The 16,176-nt window shown below is 43.3% G+C and overlaps 1 protein-coding gene across 3 annotated transcripts in view; it reads left to right on the forward strand.

The window, feature by feature from the left end:
- Positions 1-16,176, forward strand: part of nup205 (nucleoporin 205) — a 108,128-nt gene that overhangs the window by 45,921 nt on the left and 46,031 nt on the right. For all 3 annotated transcript variants that reach the window (XM_072552470.1, XM_072552469.1, XM_072552468.1), the window contains exons 19-22: positions 8,713-8,833; positions 13,581-13,662; positions 14,271-14,435; positions 14,789-14,913. In XM_072552470.1, the coding sequence (XP_072408571.1) occupies positions 8,713-8,833; positions 13,581-13,662; positions 14,271-14,435; positions 14,789-14,913 (493 nt within the window). The remainder of the gene's footprint in view (positions 1-8,712; positions 8,834-13,580; positions 13,663-14,270; positions 14,436-14,788; positions 14,914-16,176) is intronic.

Genomic DNA, 16,176 nt, shown 5'->3' on the forward strand with positions numbered 1-16,176 from the left:
GTGTCTCCCTATCTGCTGTCCAGTGCCCTGTTGTTTTGAATACCTCTGTCAAATCTCCTTTCAGTTTTCTCTGCTTTAAACGGCAAAAGTCCAACTTCTTGACTCTTGCCTTTCCAACTGAAATCCCTCCATTCAATGTATCCAGTCCAGTTGTCACCAAACCTTCGCAGCATGGTGGTTCAGTGGTTAGCACTGCTGCCTCACATCACCATGGAGCCGGGTTCAATTCTACCCTTGGGTGACTGTCTGTCTATGTGGAGTTTGCACTTTCTGCCCACTTCTCTGTGGCTTTGCTTTGTTTGTCTATGTCCTGTTGAAGCAGCATCCAAGAAGCAGCGAAATCGACGTTTTGGGCAAAAGCCTTTCATCAGGAGGTACTCTTCCAGCAACACTAATCCAGAATCTGGTTTCCAGCATCTGCAGTCATTGTTTTTACCTATGTCCTGTTGAAGTCTGTCATTCTCTTCACTGTTGCCATACAAAAGTTGCAGCTTTAATAAAATTTGACAGTAATTGTCCACTGGTCAATGTACATAGAACAGCAAAAGTTGTGGTCCTTGTGTCATTCCCTTGAAGAATCCACCAATACCTTCCTCAAGATTGTAAGAAAAAAAGTTAACGTCTGTTCTTTTGCTTTGTACCATCCAGTTACCTTTGTATTAATGCTGACATTGTCTCTTCTCCACGGCCTTTAACTTTACTGCATAGACTGCTATGTGATACTTCTATTGAATTTCTTCATTTGCCTGCATTGCCTTCAGCACTTAACTGCATTTTTTGATGAGATTAATGTTGATTAAATACTATTTGCCCTCAACTAACTGACATTGACCTGTTTTAAATAATTCTTATTTGTCCCGATAATTATTTATTTTGTTGCAGATAATCATTCTTGTAGTTTTCCCAGCACTGGGGTTAACCTGACTGGCCTGTAGTGGCTGAGCTTGGCCTGACTTTTTTTTTTTGAATAAGGATGTAATATACAGTTCCAATCTTCTGGCAATGTCCCTATATCATTCACTCTGATATATCTTGTTTCGTTAATGTTATGTATTTTAATATATGATGAGGACCTGCATTCCAAAATTGCTGCATTGACTGTAACATTCTGAATTAGGTAAAAACAGTAACATTCTGAGCTTATGAAGACAAAATGCAAGTCTTTATTCCAGGATCTCATTCTGATGCATAGTGTGTCACTGCAATCGAGAATTAGTAAGTTAAACATGGTACATTATAGCATTTGGGACTCAGATTTTTACACTCAATGTTCAAGATTTAAAATGGGGGAGCAACGGTCAAGTATCCAAATTTTCTGCTGAACTAAAGTGTGATGGGAAGGCCAGCAGTGAAGAGGTTGCACGGAGAGATCGATGAATACAATGCTGGGAAATGTAAACTTACCCATTTTGATTGGAAAATTAATTTTCAAAACAGTTTTTAAAATGAAACCGGAGGAGGTCAAATGCAAGAGGAAAGTATATTGTAAATGGTCAGACTCTTATGAGTATTGATATGCAGACAACTTCTGGAGTCCAAGTCCATTGCCTCCTGAAAATGCTAACACAAGTGGATAAGGTGCTAAAGAAGATATACATCATTCTTGCCTTCATCGGTCAAGGCATTGAATATAACAGTTGGCAAGTCATGTTGTAGCTGGATAAAACTTTGGTCAGGCCAATTTGGAATATTGTACACAGTTCCATTCCCCTACGGTGGGAAGGATGTGCTGGCTTTGGAGAGGGTGGGTTCAGTTAGGTAAATAAATCTGCGGTAAGAAGCTAGTCTGAGTAATGGTGTGAATGTAATTAGCAATTACTGCAGAAAACTCATCTGGTTTGCGAATGTCCTTTTGAGGAAAGAAACCTGACTTGGTCTGACTGACACTTGACTCTGACCCACGTCAATGAGGTTGACTCCTAACTGCCTTCTGGAATGAATTAGCAAGCCACTCAGTTGTATAGGGATGGGCAATAAATGCTGGCCTTGCAACTGATGTCTGAATCCCATTTAATGAATGAAAGTAGAGGGTAGCCTGAACATGTTCCTTCAAATTGAACATAACTTCATTTGCTTTTAAGTATAAACCTCTCAAAATAAATCCCAGTACACTATAATTGCTTTGTTAACTGGCATTACTGCTTTCAATTTCACCTATATTTGTGTGTATATATAACAGAGCTGCATCGCTCCTGCAGAATAGACCTCTATCTGATATTTTGTATATTTCTGGATTACGTATAGTATTTACATCACAGCCCATTCCTACCTATCCACTATACTTGTTAAAAGTATGGACAATGGACAGAAAACACCTCTAACCCCTTAAACATCACCAGTGGTACTTCTCAAAATTTTGCAAACACGCTGGCAGGAAAGATGGACCAGTGTCAGGTTCCTCTCTCAGGATAGATGCTCCAGTGTCAGGGTCCCCTCTCGGGATAGATGCTCCACTATCAGGGTCCCCTCTCAGGGTAGACGCTCCAGGGTCAGGGTCCCCTGTCATGATAGACACTCCAGTATCAGGGTGCCCTCTCAGGACAGATGCTCCAGTACCAGGGTCCTTTCTCAGGCGAACACTCTGCCATTTGAGGCACTGATCAGTTAAGCAATGCCTTACCTGAGCCACTCTGTCCAAATGTCTGACACATGAATTTGACACCAAGCTCACCATTTGGAGCTCCATCGTGATAAGTGTTTACGAGGACAACAGACACAAACATCTTCAAATCCTCCTTGAGGAAATGCACAATCCCCACACACTCACAGGAATCTTGTGCCTGAGAATATCCAACTGTTTCGAGTGTCTGTGACAGGCCCATGTGGAGAACAGATGAAAACAGCGGAAAGAGCAAAATCCTGAGCATCTACCCTGCCTTCTCCCCTTCAAACACCACTCTCCTCCTCCTGCAGGTTGTGTGGATCCAGGTTTGGGCTGTTCAGTTAGCTCAGGACACATTACTCCTCACTGGAAAGTAGACAAGGTTGAAATTGCCCTGCAAGCTTGTGATTTCAAATAAACCTGTTGGACTCTAACCTTGTGTCATGTGACTTCTGATTTTGTCCACCCTAGTCCAACACTGGCACCTTCGCATCAAGAAAGATAAATGTCCTTAATCCCAGGAGATTTGTTAAGGAGGAGGAGTGGAAGATGCATCACTGTATGCATCTAGTGCAATTCTGTGTGATCGACAAGATCTCTGATCTGTGGTACCTTGGTATGCTCTACAGGATCTTGATATGATCTCAGTACTGCAGTGTGAACACAGGATCTCAGTTTGATGTGTGGGATCCTAGTGTGATCTACAGAATCTCAGTGACCTACATGACCTCTGTGTGATCGAGAAGAGCTCAGTGTGCATTGCAGGACTATGGTATGATCTATAGGAACTTGTGTGATCAACGTTATCTTGGTGACTAAGGTGTGATCAATGGGATCTCGATGTGACCTACAGGCTCTTGATTGATCTACTGAAAGTCAGTGTGATCTATGTGAACTCAACATGATCTGTATGAGCACAGAATGATCTGTAGGAGCTTGTGGTGACATATAGTAGCTTGTTGTGTTCCCTCGCCTGTGGTACTCTGACAGGAGGTGGCTGTGACCAGGACAACCTCATTATGTTGAATGTAATCTGTGCTGTCGGTCAAAGTGGATTCTCATCCCTCAGATACTTCCCATTCTCAGAAAGTGGGATGTGCAGGGAGTTGTTACTACACGTTCAACTACAATCTTGATCAAAAGACCAGATCATCCCTAAAAACAGAATTATAACTTAATCATATAGAGACCAAAGCTGCACTCCGAAATATTCAAAAGAAATTCTGTCTAAATGGGAAGTACGCAGTCTGAGACATCAAGGGGTCATGTGTGACAATGGGAGGAACAGTGATGTAGTGCTATTGTCACTGGGCTAGTAATCCAATGGCCAGTGTTCTGGGACATGGTTTTGATGGAATTTAATTCAATGAATTATTCTGAAATATAAAGGGTAAAGTTGCTATAGTTTTATCAGAACACAGGGCTATTATCTCGTGTGAGAGAGAGAGACATTAACCTGATGGTCATACAGTTATACAGCATGGAAATAGGCCCTCTAGCCTAACTTGTCCATGTCAACAGATATCCTCAATTAATCTAGTCCCCTTTGCCAGCATTTGGCCCATATCCCTCCGAACCCTTCCGAACTTTGTATCCATCCAAATGGCTTTTAAATATAATTAAATGAGCCTTGATCACTTCCTCTGGCAACTCATTCCATACATGTATCACCCTCAGAGTAAAAGAGTGGCATCTTGGGTTCCCTTTTAAATCTTTCCACTCTTACCTTAAAACTATGCCCTCTAGTTTTAAACTCAGCTACCCTGGGGAAAAGCTTTAGCTATTCACCCTATTTGTGCCCCTCATGATTTTATAAACTTCTGTAAGCTCACCTCTCAGCCTCCTACACTCCAGAAATAAGTCGCAACTTATTCAGCCCCTCCCTGTAGCTCAAACCCTCTTAACCTGACAATGTCCTTATAAATCTTTTCCAAACTCTTTCAAGCTTTACAACAGCCTTCTTATTGGGGGGAGACCAGAATTGCACACAGTATCCAAAAGTGGCCTAATCAATGTCCTGTGCAGCCTCAAAATGACCTCCCAACACCGATACTCAATGCAGTGACCAATAAAGGCAAGGACACTAAAATCCTCCTTCACTTGTGACACTACTTTGAAGGAACCTGAATGCCAAGGTCTCTTTGTTCAGTAACACTTCCCAGGACCTTACCATTAAGTGTACAAGTTTTGCCCTGATTTGCCTTTCCAAAATGCAGCACCTCACATTTTATCTAAACAAAACTCCATCTGCCACTCCTCAGCCGAACGGATCAAGATCCCTTTGTACTCTGAGGTACCTTTACTGTCCATCACACCTCCAATTTTGGTGTGGATCCAGTACCAATCCTTGTTGCACACCACTGATCACAGGCCTCCAATCTGAAAAGTCAGTTCTGTAATCAAATGGCTATTTCTCCCTGTATTCCATCTCATCTAACTTTGCTAACCAGTCTACTATGAGGAACCTTATCAAATGCCTTACTAAAGCCCACATCGGTCACATCAACTGCTCTGCCTTCATCAATCCTCTCTGTTCTTCAAAAAACTCAATCAAGTTGGTGAGACACTATTGCTCACGCACAAAGCCATGCTGACTATCCATTCTCAGTCTTTGCCTTTCCAGATACATGTAAATCCTGCTCCTCTGGATTCCCTTCAACAACTTTCCCACCCCTGATGTCATGGTTCCCTGGCTATTCCTTACCACCTTTTCTTAAATAGTTGGTACCACGTTAGCTAACTTCCAGTCACCATGTCTCCAGCGATGGAAGAGGTTGGGACTGAGAATTCTTCACGCTAAATACAGCAGAGATTTGAACCCACACCAGTGGCAGTACTCTGCATTAGCAAACCAGTATCCAGCATACTGAGCTAACTAATTGAGTATAAGAGTTGGGAGGACATGTTACAGCTGTAGAGGACATTGGTTCAGTCATTTTTGGAATATTGTGTGTACTTCTGGTCTCCGTCCGATAGGAAGGATGTTGTGAAACTTGAAAGTGTTCAGAAAAGATAAACAAGGATGTTGCCAGGGTTGGAGGGTTTGAGCTATAGGGAGATACTGAATAGGCTGGGGCTCATGAGGGGCATGGATAAGGTATAAAGACAAGGTCTTTTCCTTGGGGTGGAGGAGTCCAGAAGTAGAGGGCTTAGATTTAGGGTGAGAGGGGAAAAATATAAAAGGGACCTAAGGGGCAACTTCTTCAAGAAGTGCATGTATGGAATGAGCTGCTAGGGGAAATGGTGGAGATTTGTACAATTATCAGTCTGGATACCAAAAAGGCATCTGCATGGAATAGAAACAAAGAAAGAAAACATGAAAGAATTTAGAGGGATATGGGCCAAATACTATCAAATGGGACTAGATTAATTTAGGATATTTGGTTAGCATGGATGAGTTGGATCAAAGGGTCTGTTTCCATGATGTATATCTTTATGACTCTGATGACAATTAAAAGATTGTGGCTCGTGCCTCTGTAATTTCTACCCTCTGTCCCCTCAGTTTTCACAGATATACCTGATAAGGTTCTGGTGTTTTAACAACGTAAGTTGACCCAACTTTTCATTTCACCCTGTTCAACAATTTTTAGTGTCTCAGCTATTTAATCTTTCACTTTGACTTTGACTTTGAGAGTGTCTCCTCTTGTAAAGGCAAGTACGAAGCAATCCTTTAGTATGTCTGCCTGCCTCTGTAAATCCCAATTTGGTTTCTGGTTGACTCCCCAATTCTGGTCTCCTTCCTATTGGAAGCATGTTGTGAAACTTGAAAGGGTTAAGAAACGATTTACAAGGATGTTGCCAGGTTTGGAGGATTTGAGCTACAGGGAGAGGTTGAATAGGCTGGGGCTGTTTTCTCTGGAGCATTGGAGGCTGAGGAGTGACCTTATAGAGGTTTATAAAGTCATGACTGGCATTGATAGGATAAATAGACAAATCTTTTCCCTGGGGTAGGGGAGTCCAGAACTAGAGGGCAGAGGTTTAGGGTGAGAGGGGAAAGATATAAAAGAGACCTGAGGGGTAATGTTTTCATGCAGAGGGTTGTATGTGTATGGAATGAGCTGCCAGAGGAAGTGGTGGAGGCTGGTACAATTGCATCATTTAAAAGGTATTTGGATGGGTATGTGAATAGGAAGGGTTTGGAGGGATATGGGCCAAGTGCTGGCAGGACTGGATTGGGTTGGGATATCTGGTCGGCGTGGCCGAGTTGGACCGGAGGGTCTGTTTCTGTGCTGTACAGCTCTATGACTGTCCTCCATTTACTACTGTTTTGCTTTTTACACGCTGACAGGAGCTCTTGGATTTGTGTTCAGATTTGCTGCTAGTCTGTTCTCATGCCACTTTTGCCCCCTTAATTTATTTTTTCAGTCTGCATCACAACCTTCTGTATTTCTGTGCTTCTTATTTGTATCATCAATTTACATCCTTGTTCTGTTCATTCATATTCTGCATTTCTTTTGATATCCAACAAATTACAGTGCTCCTGCCTTCTTCTCTTCCTCATTATTCAACTGGTTCATCCTCATCTCTCACTCATTGCTCTTGGCCTTTTTCTCCCAACAGCTCAGCTTCAGCTTTTTCTTGCTCTTTCTTTAAGCATGCATCTCTCTGAACTTACTTTTGCTGAGCCACCTCAAATGTTTCCTTCCAAGATGCGATGGTCTCACGAATCCTTGCGTCTTCCTTCTCTTTCTCCTCAACCTTCCACAGGGCATCAGAAAGCCCACACTGCAGCGTGCTCCATCTTTCCACCTGTTCGTTCATGGTCTGTTTCGTTTGAGCTCCAACCACTCCTTTCTTCCCTTTATGCAATAAGTCCCGTGACAAATCCTGCATGAGAACATTGGACACCAGAAGATGGGGAAGGAAATCTGCTCGTTACCATATACTGGTGTTCATCAACCTAGACACCAAATCCTTCCATGCTGAACATCACATGGAGAAAGCACGGTGTGTAAGCAAGGGCACAGAATATGCTGTGTTGGGGATGTCCATCAGGAGGTTGTCAGTCACACAACTGCTGAGTGAGCTGGTGGAGTCCTGCAGGATGCTACTTCTGAACAGAACCTGAAGGTGGCAGGCCACTGTGAAGGAAAATGTATTGGATTCTTATTATTAGCAATGTCGCAGGTGCATTTGCACATAGCTGTATTAGTAAGAGTGACCACAAATAGTCCTTCTGGAATAAAAGACCTGTCTACACTGTATACATCCTGTTGTGCTGAATTAGATGTATTTAAACAAACAAGTACTCTAAGCCATCATCACGGAATTGTATTCAAACACAACCAGTAATGTCTTCACCCTAGTAGCTTACATCGCAGGATTGTATCTACAAAAAAATAGATGTAGCATGTGATAGTTCTTTCAAAACTCTTCAGTCTTGCCGCCACCTGTCATGAATTAAACAACCAACTGGAGGCTGTAGGTCCACAGATCCCAATTCTCCATGCTTGCAGCAGCAACCATCATTTCAATTCAAAAGTCAAGGTTGAAGCATTTTTATTCCATAATCAGTCAGACATGCTGAGTAGATGATCCATCTTGGTCACCTTCTGAGGCCCGCACCATCACAGATTTCGGCCTTAAGCCTGCATTCACTCCATGGGATGTAGAATGAATAAAGAAATGTGTGTATATGTTTTTAAAACCTCCTACGTGACTATTGTATGTTAATTATTTCTGTTCAATTCTGTTCCCTTTGACCTCCCTCTTACTATTTTGCTGAAATCCCTTGCTTTCAATTGCTTTTAAAAAAAACCCTTGCCCTTCTACACAGTTGCCATTCCCAACAAATTTCTGGCATCACAGTTTGCAAGCAATTCAACAAGCTCTGTTCTGAGCCTGATGTTTGTCTTCAGAGCAGAAATGTCTCATGTTTCTGTGCATCAGTATTTGGGAGTGTTTTTGAGGCTACAGAGGTTGCAAGTGTTAGTCAGCATAGTGGAGCACTCAAGTTGAAGCTAGAACCATTGTGGCACTATGTTTAGAAATTGGTGATTCATTTCAGAATGTTGATGTGATTGGTGAGTGAATTTCAAACCTTTTGGTTTTTTTTTAATGTTGCATTAAGGATTCTTCGATCTCTCATACTTACTCCTCCTGTTCCACAGATATTTGAGCCATGGAAACACCAACCCTGACCTGGCATTTGAAAGTGCCAAGATTCTTTGCTACATCTCGCGCTATCCAAACATCCAGGTGAAGCTCGTCGGAGACTTCACTCAAGATCAGGTGAGCTGTACAACCTTGTGACAATCTTTTTAAAAGCCCAAGCCATGTACAGCTGGAGACTCCCCATGAGTTTCACACATTGTCCCTGCATGTGTATTGCCACAGTCTGATAGCTGTGTCTGTGGTAAATTGTGAATTCATGCTAAAACTGCAGAGTACAATGAGTACTTCGCCTTTTGTACTTGGGCTTAAAATAATTGAGGCCGACGAGATAATTGTTCTTGCTGCCTGCTTACTTCCATCAGTTCAGTTACAATTGGGTAAATTACAGTAAAACCATCTATATGATGCAGTGGTTTCCTTAAATTATCAGTTTCATTTCAGTGAAAATATAAGATGGCTTGTTTGGAAGAATATTACAGTAATGTGGTAGTTGGCACAGTTTTAAAACTGGGTTACTTAAAGCACTGCAGGGAAACCTTTACTTTGTACCTAATCCCTCATGTTGTACGTAACAAGTACTGTGCCTGAATTAAGTGTGTTTTATTAGAAATTGCGGAGAGTTTTACACTGCATCTTTACCAATATGGTGCTTCCCCAGTACTGTCCGATCTTCCATTCAATATAAACTTGTCCTCATCCAAAGTTCTCGTCAGTTTTAACCTCTTCGACCAAGAGCTGTGTGGCTGGCATTTACGTGCCCTCTTGATGGCATTAATTTGCAGGTTTTCTGCTTGGGAAACTAACTTCATGAGAGAGCACATGATAGTTTCAGACCGCTTCTGCCAGTTGGAGGAAGAATCTTATTGCTTCATCACTCATGATTGCAGATATGCCCTTGATGACTGCTGCCTATATTTCCCCCATTCTCAACATTACACACTCTCCTGCATTCGTTTCGATCTACATCCATAATCACAAGGTCAAAACCATATTGCAGTTTGGTGGGGTGGGAGCGGCTGGCATACCAACAGAAGATACTTGGCAACCACTTGCTGCAGCTCCCCAAAAACTGCAACCATTTCACTCAATTTCCCAAAATTGTAACTACCAAATTTGTTCCCTGGAGTTTCAGAAAAAAATCTTACAATGCTAGACCCTGCTAAGTGGATAATTCCTGGAATATTACAGGGAAAATGAATATCCTGATGTGGCGACGACTGTCTTGATTCTCTGCAAGAAGGATGCCCTGGAGGATTGTGGTAGACAGTGGAGAAAATTGACTTCAGGCAATTGAACTGAAAAGAGCAGAAACCCTGAGGCTGCTTGGGAGCAGCAGAGCATCGACCACATTAGCAGCCCAGCACCCGCACTAATTCCATCACTTAACAGCATTAAATCAACTCCGATACCAAACAAAAGGGAAGATAACTAATTGCTAAAGCAGTACTAATGAAGTCTGTCAAGGTTGCCCCAGGGACTTCTCAAGTCCCTGACGAGCCTTGGACAGTGCCCTGATGGATGTCAGGTCAACGCAACTTGCACAGAATCCCTGAAGAACTTTGGGTAAGTGGCAAGCAAAGTGGTTTCTCAACATCCACAGCGCAGACAACGTTCCCAGTGTGTGGTGTCGATCCGAAATAATGGCTTTTGCTAAGTCAGGCAAACCATATGTTAACTCAATAGCTATTGTCCCATTCCATGCAGTCAATAATCTAAAGCCATCATGTGGAAGTGCTGGTGTTGGACTGGGGTGAACAAAGTCAGAAGTCACAGGACATCAGGTTATTAGTACTATAGGTTTAATTGAAATCACAAGCTTTCAGGGCGTGGCTTATTTGTAAGGTGGCGTCACCTCAGGTGTGATAAGGAGCCCCAGAAAGCCTCCCACCTAACTGACTGTGTCTTACCTTGGAACTGATGAACTGTGCACACGAGAGGCAGATTTTCATCATGACCACAAGTGCTGTAGACCTACAAAAATATGAACAATGAAGTGAGTTGGCCCCTAGTTCTCGATTCTCCCACACGAGGAAACATCCTTTCAGTATCCACCCAAACATGTCCCCTCAGGATCTTATCCTAATATTTTGAGGCTAGTTTCCAGAGGGCAGGTATTGCATGTGTTGACTTATTCTTTACCCGTGATAGTGTGATGCACAGGCATGCTGCTGAACTCTTCAAACTTTGCTGGATGAAACCCCGACAACTAATTAACTCCATGATTCCCAAACGTGTGAACCTTCCTACACAAAACCAGCAGCTGACCGACTTCTCAACCCACATAACCCAATCCCACAGGAACCAGTCCTTGACTATATGTACCAGAGACTTCTCTTCAACAGAGTCACACCTCATGCCGACGACTTGCTCGGATTTCAGAGCATCGAGAAAACTCCTGTGGATGATGCAATTTCTCTGGAAATCATCTCCAGAAAATGGAAACTTCAACCTCCACCTGAATGAAGCAAAGGCCAAGGAGACAAATTTCATGTCCAGTCTAGTGCAGATCACGCCACTTACCTATGCCCCAATGCCACATACATAGGCATCGTTTTAAACAGGTCAAGACGAGAGTGTGGTGGTTACCAGCTGGGCAGCAGAGCTGACACACTATTGGCTGTTTCATACACCCTTGTCTGGCTGACTGCATTGCACTGCTGCTCAACTTGGCCCAGAAGCCACCACATAAACGTGATAGACATCCAGCTTTGGGAAACCACAAGATTATCTCAGGAACACTGTCCAACACTGCTTAAGTGGCTTCCTGTGCTCACAGGCATTGAAAATCTTAACGGTCGGGAGGAAAACATCTTCCACAAAGAACATCATGTATTGACGGCCATTAAAGCACTTCCATTGACCCAGAACACCAAAACCCACATAATCCTGAAATCCTATTGTGTCTACTGGAACATATTCCACACCCTGGAAACTAACAGCAGGTCACAACAGGTGTATCTCCTGGTTAACCACAAACATGAAATTAGGAAGAATGGTTACTGATTTGTGTGGAGCTCCCATGAAAAATCTGACAGCCCTCAACGGCTTGAAGACTGGCAAGGAATGTTGTGACAATTTGCTTATGGGAGAAAGTGAGGACTGCAGATGCTGGAGATCAGAGCTGAAAATGTGTTGCTGGAAAAGTGCAGCAGGTCAGGCAGCATCCAAGGAACAGGAGAATCGACGTTTCGGGCATGAGCCCTTCTTCAGGAATGAGGAAAGTGTGCCAAGCAGGCTAAGATAAATGGTAGGGAGGAGGGACTTTGGGGAGGGCGTTGGAAATGCGATAGGTGGAAGGAGGTTAAGGTGAGGGTGATAGGCCGGGGTAGGGGCGGAGGCGGAGAGGTCAGGAAGAAGATTGCAGATTAGGAAGGTGGTGCTGAGTTTGAGGGTCGGGACTGAGAAAGATGGGGGGAGGGGAAATGAGGAAACTGGGGAAATCTGAGTTCATCCCTTGTGGTTGGAGGGTTCCCAGGCGGAAGATGAGGCGTTCTTCCTCCAGCCATCGTGTTGCTATGGTCTGGCAATGGAGGAGTCCAAGGACCTGCATGTCCTTGGTGGAGTGGGAGTGGGAGGGGGAGTTGAAGTGTTGAGCCATGGGTTGGTTGGTCCGGGTTCCCAGAGGTGATCTCTGAAACGTTCCACAAGTAGGTGGCCTGTCTCCCCAATATAGCGGATGCAGTAAATGATGTGTGTGGAGGTGCAGGTGAATTTGTGGTGGATATAGAAGGATCCCTTGGGACCTTGGAGGGAAGTAAGGGGGGAGGTGTGGGCGCAAGTTTTGCACTACTTGCAGTTGCAAGAGAAGGTGCCGGAAGTGGAGGTTGGGTTGGTGGGGGTGTGGACCTGACGAGGGAGTTGCGGAAGCAGTGGTCTTTTCAGCATGCTGATAGGGGAGGGGAGGGAAATATATCCCTGGTGGTGGGGTCCATTTGGTGATGGCGGAAATGACGACGGATGATACGATGTATATGGAGGTTGGTGGGGTGGTAGGTGAGGATCAGTAGGGTTCTGTCCTGGTGGCGATTGGAGGGGCAGGGCTCAAGGGTAGAGGAGCGGGAAGTGGAAGAGATGCGGTGGAGAGCATCATTGACCACGTCTGGGGGGAAATTGCGGTCTTTGAAGAAGGAGGCCATCTGGGTTGTACGTATTAGAACTGGTCCTCCTGGGAGCAGATGCGGCAGAGACGAAGGAATTGGGAATATGGGATGGCATTTTTACAGGGGGCAGGGTGGGAGGAGGTGTAGTCTAGGTAGCTGTGGGAGTCGGTCGGTTTATAGTAAATGTCCGTGTTAATTTGCTTATGCCCAAAACGTTGGCTCTCCTGCTTCTTGGATGCTGCCTGACCTGCTGTGCTTTTCTAGCACCACACCTTTTGACTCTGATCTCCAGAATCTGCAGTCCTCACTTTCTCCTGGGGATTCCTTCATGCTGGTTTTCCAAAGTCCATATGAAAATCATCTCTCAACTGGTGAAACCAAAATGTATGAATTCCAAACCTGTGTGCAGCAGCTTTCCCCATGTTTCAGAAATTGAATGAAAGCAGAAAATGTTGGCAATACTTCCCTCTGGCTGATGCAAACTATGAAAAATGACTACCCTGAAATGTCAACTTGGTTTCTTTCACCTTTGAATTTCCTTCACCTGCTGAGTATTAGCAGCATTTTCTTGTTATTTCAGTCTCCAACAGTTACTCTTTTGCCAGCTGTAAGATTTCATGTGTCAGTGAAAGTGTTCGTAACAGAAGGATAAAAGTTGTATCTTGGGTATTTATTCATATGAACCATTGATCATATTCATACATTCATGCTGAAGAAGAGGATTGTGTCCTACTAACAGTTATTCACTCTTGTCCTTTCTGTAGACTGTCAGTGAAACTTTGATGTCTGGTTTTGTGGACTGCTTGGACAGTGAAGGAGCTGAAGAAATGCTTCAGGCTGACACTGGTATGTTCCATTCTGGGAGAGTGATATGGAGACTCAAAACAGCGAAGGAGGGCCCCAGTTAACCTCCTTTTAATTGGATTGCTGTTGGAATTGGCAGGTCATTCATTGTAGCCTCATGTCTTTGTGAAGAAATGTAATTTGGCTTCAGTTTGACAAGACTGCAACTCCAAATTGTAAATAAATGATATATGCTACCATTTGTACTAAAATGGATATCCTACACAGGATATTTAAATTCAGTTTAGTTCACTTGCCTCATACTTTATTTGCAATTGTCTTTTGTTTATTTGCTGATCCAGACATAGAATTCCATATGCACATACTGTAACTATTAGTCAATACATCCTATGCCGAATAATCTTTTCCAACTGCTTGGCTCTTTCTCCTTCCTGACTCCCTCCATCTTGCCTCCTGCTGTTCCTTGGTTTTCTATTCATTCTGCTTTTACTCAACTCCAATCTTTGATTTACTTTCATGATTCTTGTTACATTGTCCTGTGAACCCAGTGTCTTTTGCCAGTGTTGTGATCTTTAGTCTCTGTCCTAGTACACGGCTCTGTTATTGAGGAAAATGTTATCATTATGTTCAGAAGTATTTTCTCATCACAGGCATTGTCACAGAGAAGAAATGTACCCTGGTCAGACATGACACCAAAATCCATATCTTGAGTTTGTTGATCAACTCCTTGGACTTGAAAGCTCCCAACCTGGCATTGTATTTACTGGGTTATGAACTGCGAAAGCCAGTGAGTGCCACCAATCTGCAAGATCCAGGTAACTTCAACTTTGACCTTATTCTTCATACATTTGCACCTTTAGAAATTTTAAATATTTTGATTTCTTCTATGATACACCTGCTGAAAAACTCAAAACAACCACGATTAAATAGTCTTTATTTTCCCGTTCCCAACAAAAGTTTTGACTATGATAATGAACGTAGAATTTAATGCTTTAATAATATGATGATGCATGTCGAGAACAACACTCTTGCAAGCATGTCTTTCTACTCCTTTTGTCGCATCTCTCTGCACTTGCAGTCAGTCTACTGTCCCCCAGCAATACAGTTAAACAATTTTAGGTAGTATTGTAGTTTGCGTTGACATGGATTTATTTTTAACATAAATTAGGTGTTCTTGGTTGTCCACGAACCTGCCTTCACTCCATTTTAAATATTCTTGAGAAGGGCACTGAAGGAAGGAATGGACCCCTTGCAGTCAAGGAAGCTCCACACTTGGCTGAGCTTTGCTATCAGGTAGGAATGAATTTTCTTTCCCTGCCCCACTTTAGACACATACTTGATGCTTCCTTTGATCTATTTAGTTGAGGCTTTGCTCTTTTTATTTGTTAATCTTCGCTAGTGACTGTTTCCCATTGAAAAATCTATACTATTAAGCTGCTGTTATATTTCTACACTGAGTTCGATTGATTCTTGTTGCGAAAGGGACTGAAGGGCTGTGGAGATAAAACAGGGGAATGGATTTGAGGTACCAATCAGCCATTATCTAATTGTGAATGGTTGAGCAGGCTCAATGCTGAATCGTGTATTTCTGCTCCGAGAATGAGAAGATCTATTAGCTGCAACATTTAGAGATCCTGGCAGAGAAAGGTGACCTATCACATTCTTATACCTCGTATTTTGTGTTCCTTTTCTGGTAAATATGTGCCTTTCCATAGGGAGCACTGAGGTCGGCAGAGGCACAAAATGTCCACTGGGTGGGGGATTTCAACATGCACCACCAAGCGTGGCTCAGTAGCAGTACTACTGATTGAGTTGGTTGGGCCCTAAAGAATATAGTTGCTAGACTGAGTCTGCAGCAGGTGGTGAAGGAACCAACAAGAGGGAAAAACATACATCCCCTCACCCTTATCAATCTGCCAGCTGCAGGTGCATCTGTCCATAACAAATCAGTAAGAGTGACCACCACACAGTCTTGTGGAGAAGAAGTCCTAACTTCACATCAAGAATAACCTCCATCATGTTGTGTGGCATTATCATGATAAATGGGACAGACTTTCAACAGCTCTAGCAGCTGAAGACTGGGCATCCATGAAGCACTGCGGGCCATCAACAACAGAATTGTACTCCAGCACAATCTGCAACCTCGTGGTCCTGCATATCCCCACTCAGCCATTACCATTAACCCATGCATTCAATGGAGAGTGCAGGAGGGCATGCCAGGAGCAAAACCAGGCATACCTTAAGATGAGGTGTGAAGCAGCAATTGGTAGGCAGAATTGAGTGATCTCGCAACCAATGGATCAGATGTAAGCTCTGCAGTCCAGGATGTAGATTTGCTTTGAGCTGGAAGGTTCATTTTCAGACGTTTCATCACCATGCTAGGTAACATCTTCAGTGAGCCTCCAGATGAAGTACTGCTGATGTTTCCTGCTTTCTATTTAAAATATGTTTGGGTTTCTTTGGGGTGGTGATGTCACTTCCTGTTCTTTTTCTCGGGGGTGGGGGGGCTAGTAAATGGGGTCCAACTCAATGTGTTTGTTGATAGAGTTCCGGTTG

The sequence above is a fragment of the Chiloscyllium punctatum genome, chromosome 32, assembly GCF_047496795.1.
Source record: "Chiloscyllium punctatum isolate Juve2018m chromosome 32, sChiPun1.3, whole genome shotgun sequence".
Taxonomy (NCBI): Eukaryota; Metazoa; Chordata; class Chondrichthyes; order Orectolobiformes; family Hemiscylliidae; genus Chiloscyllium; species Chiloscyllium punctatum.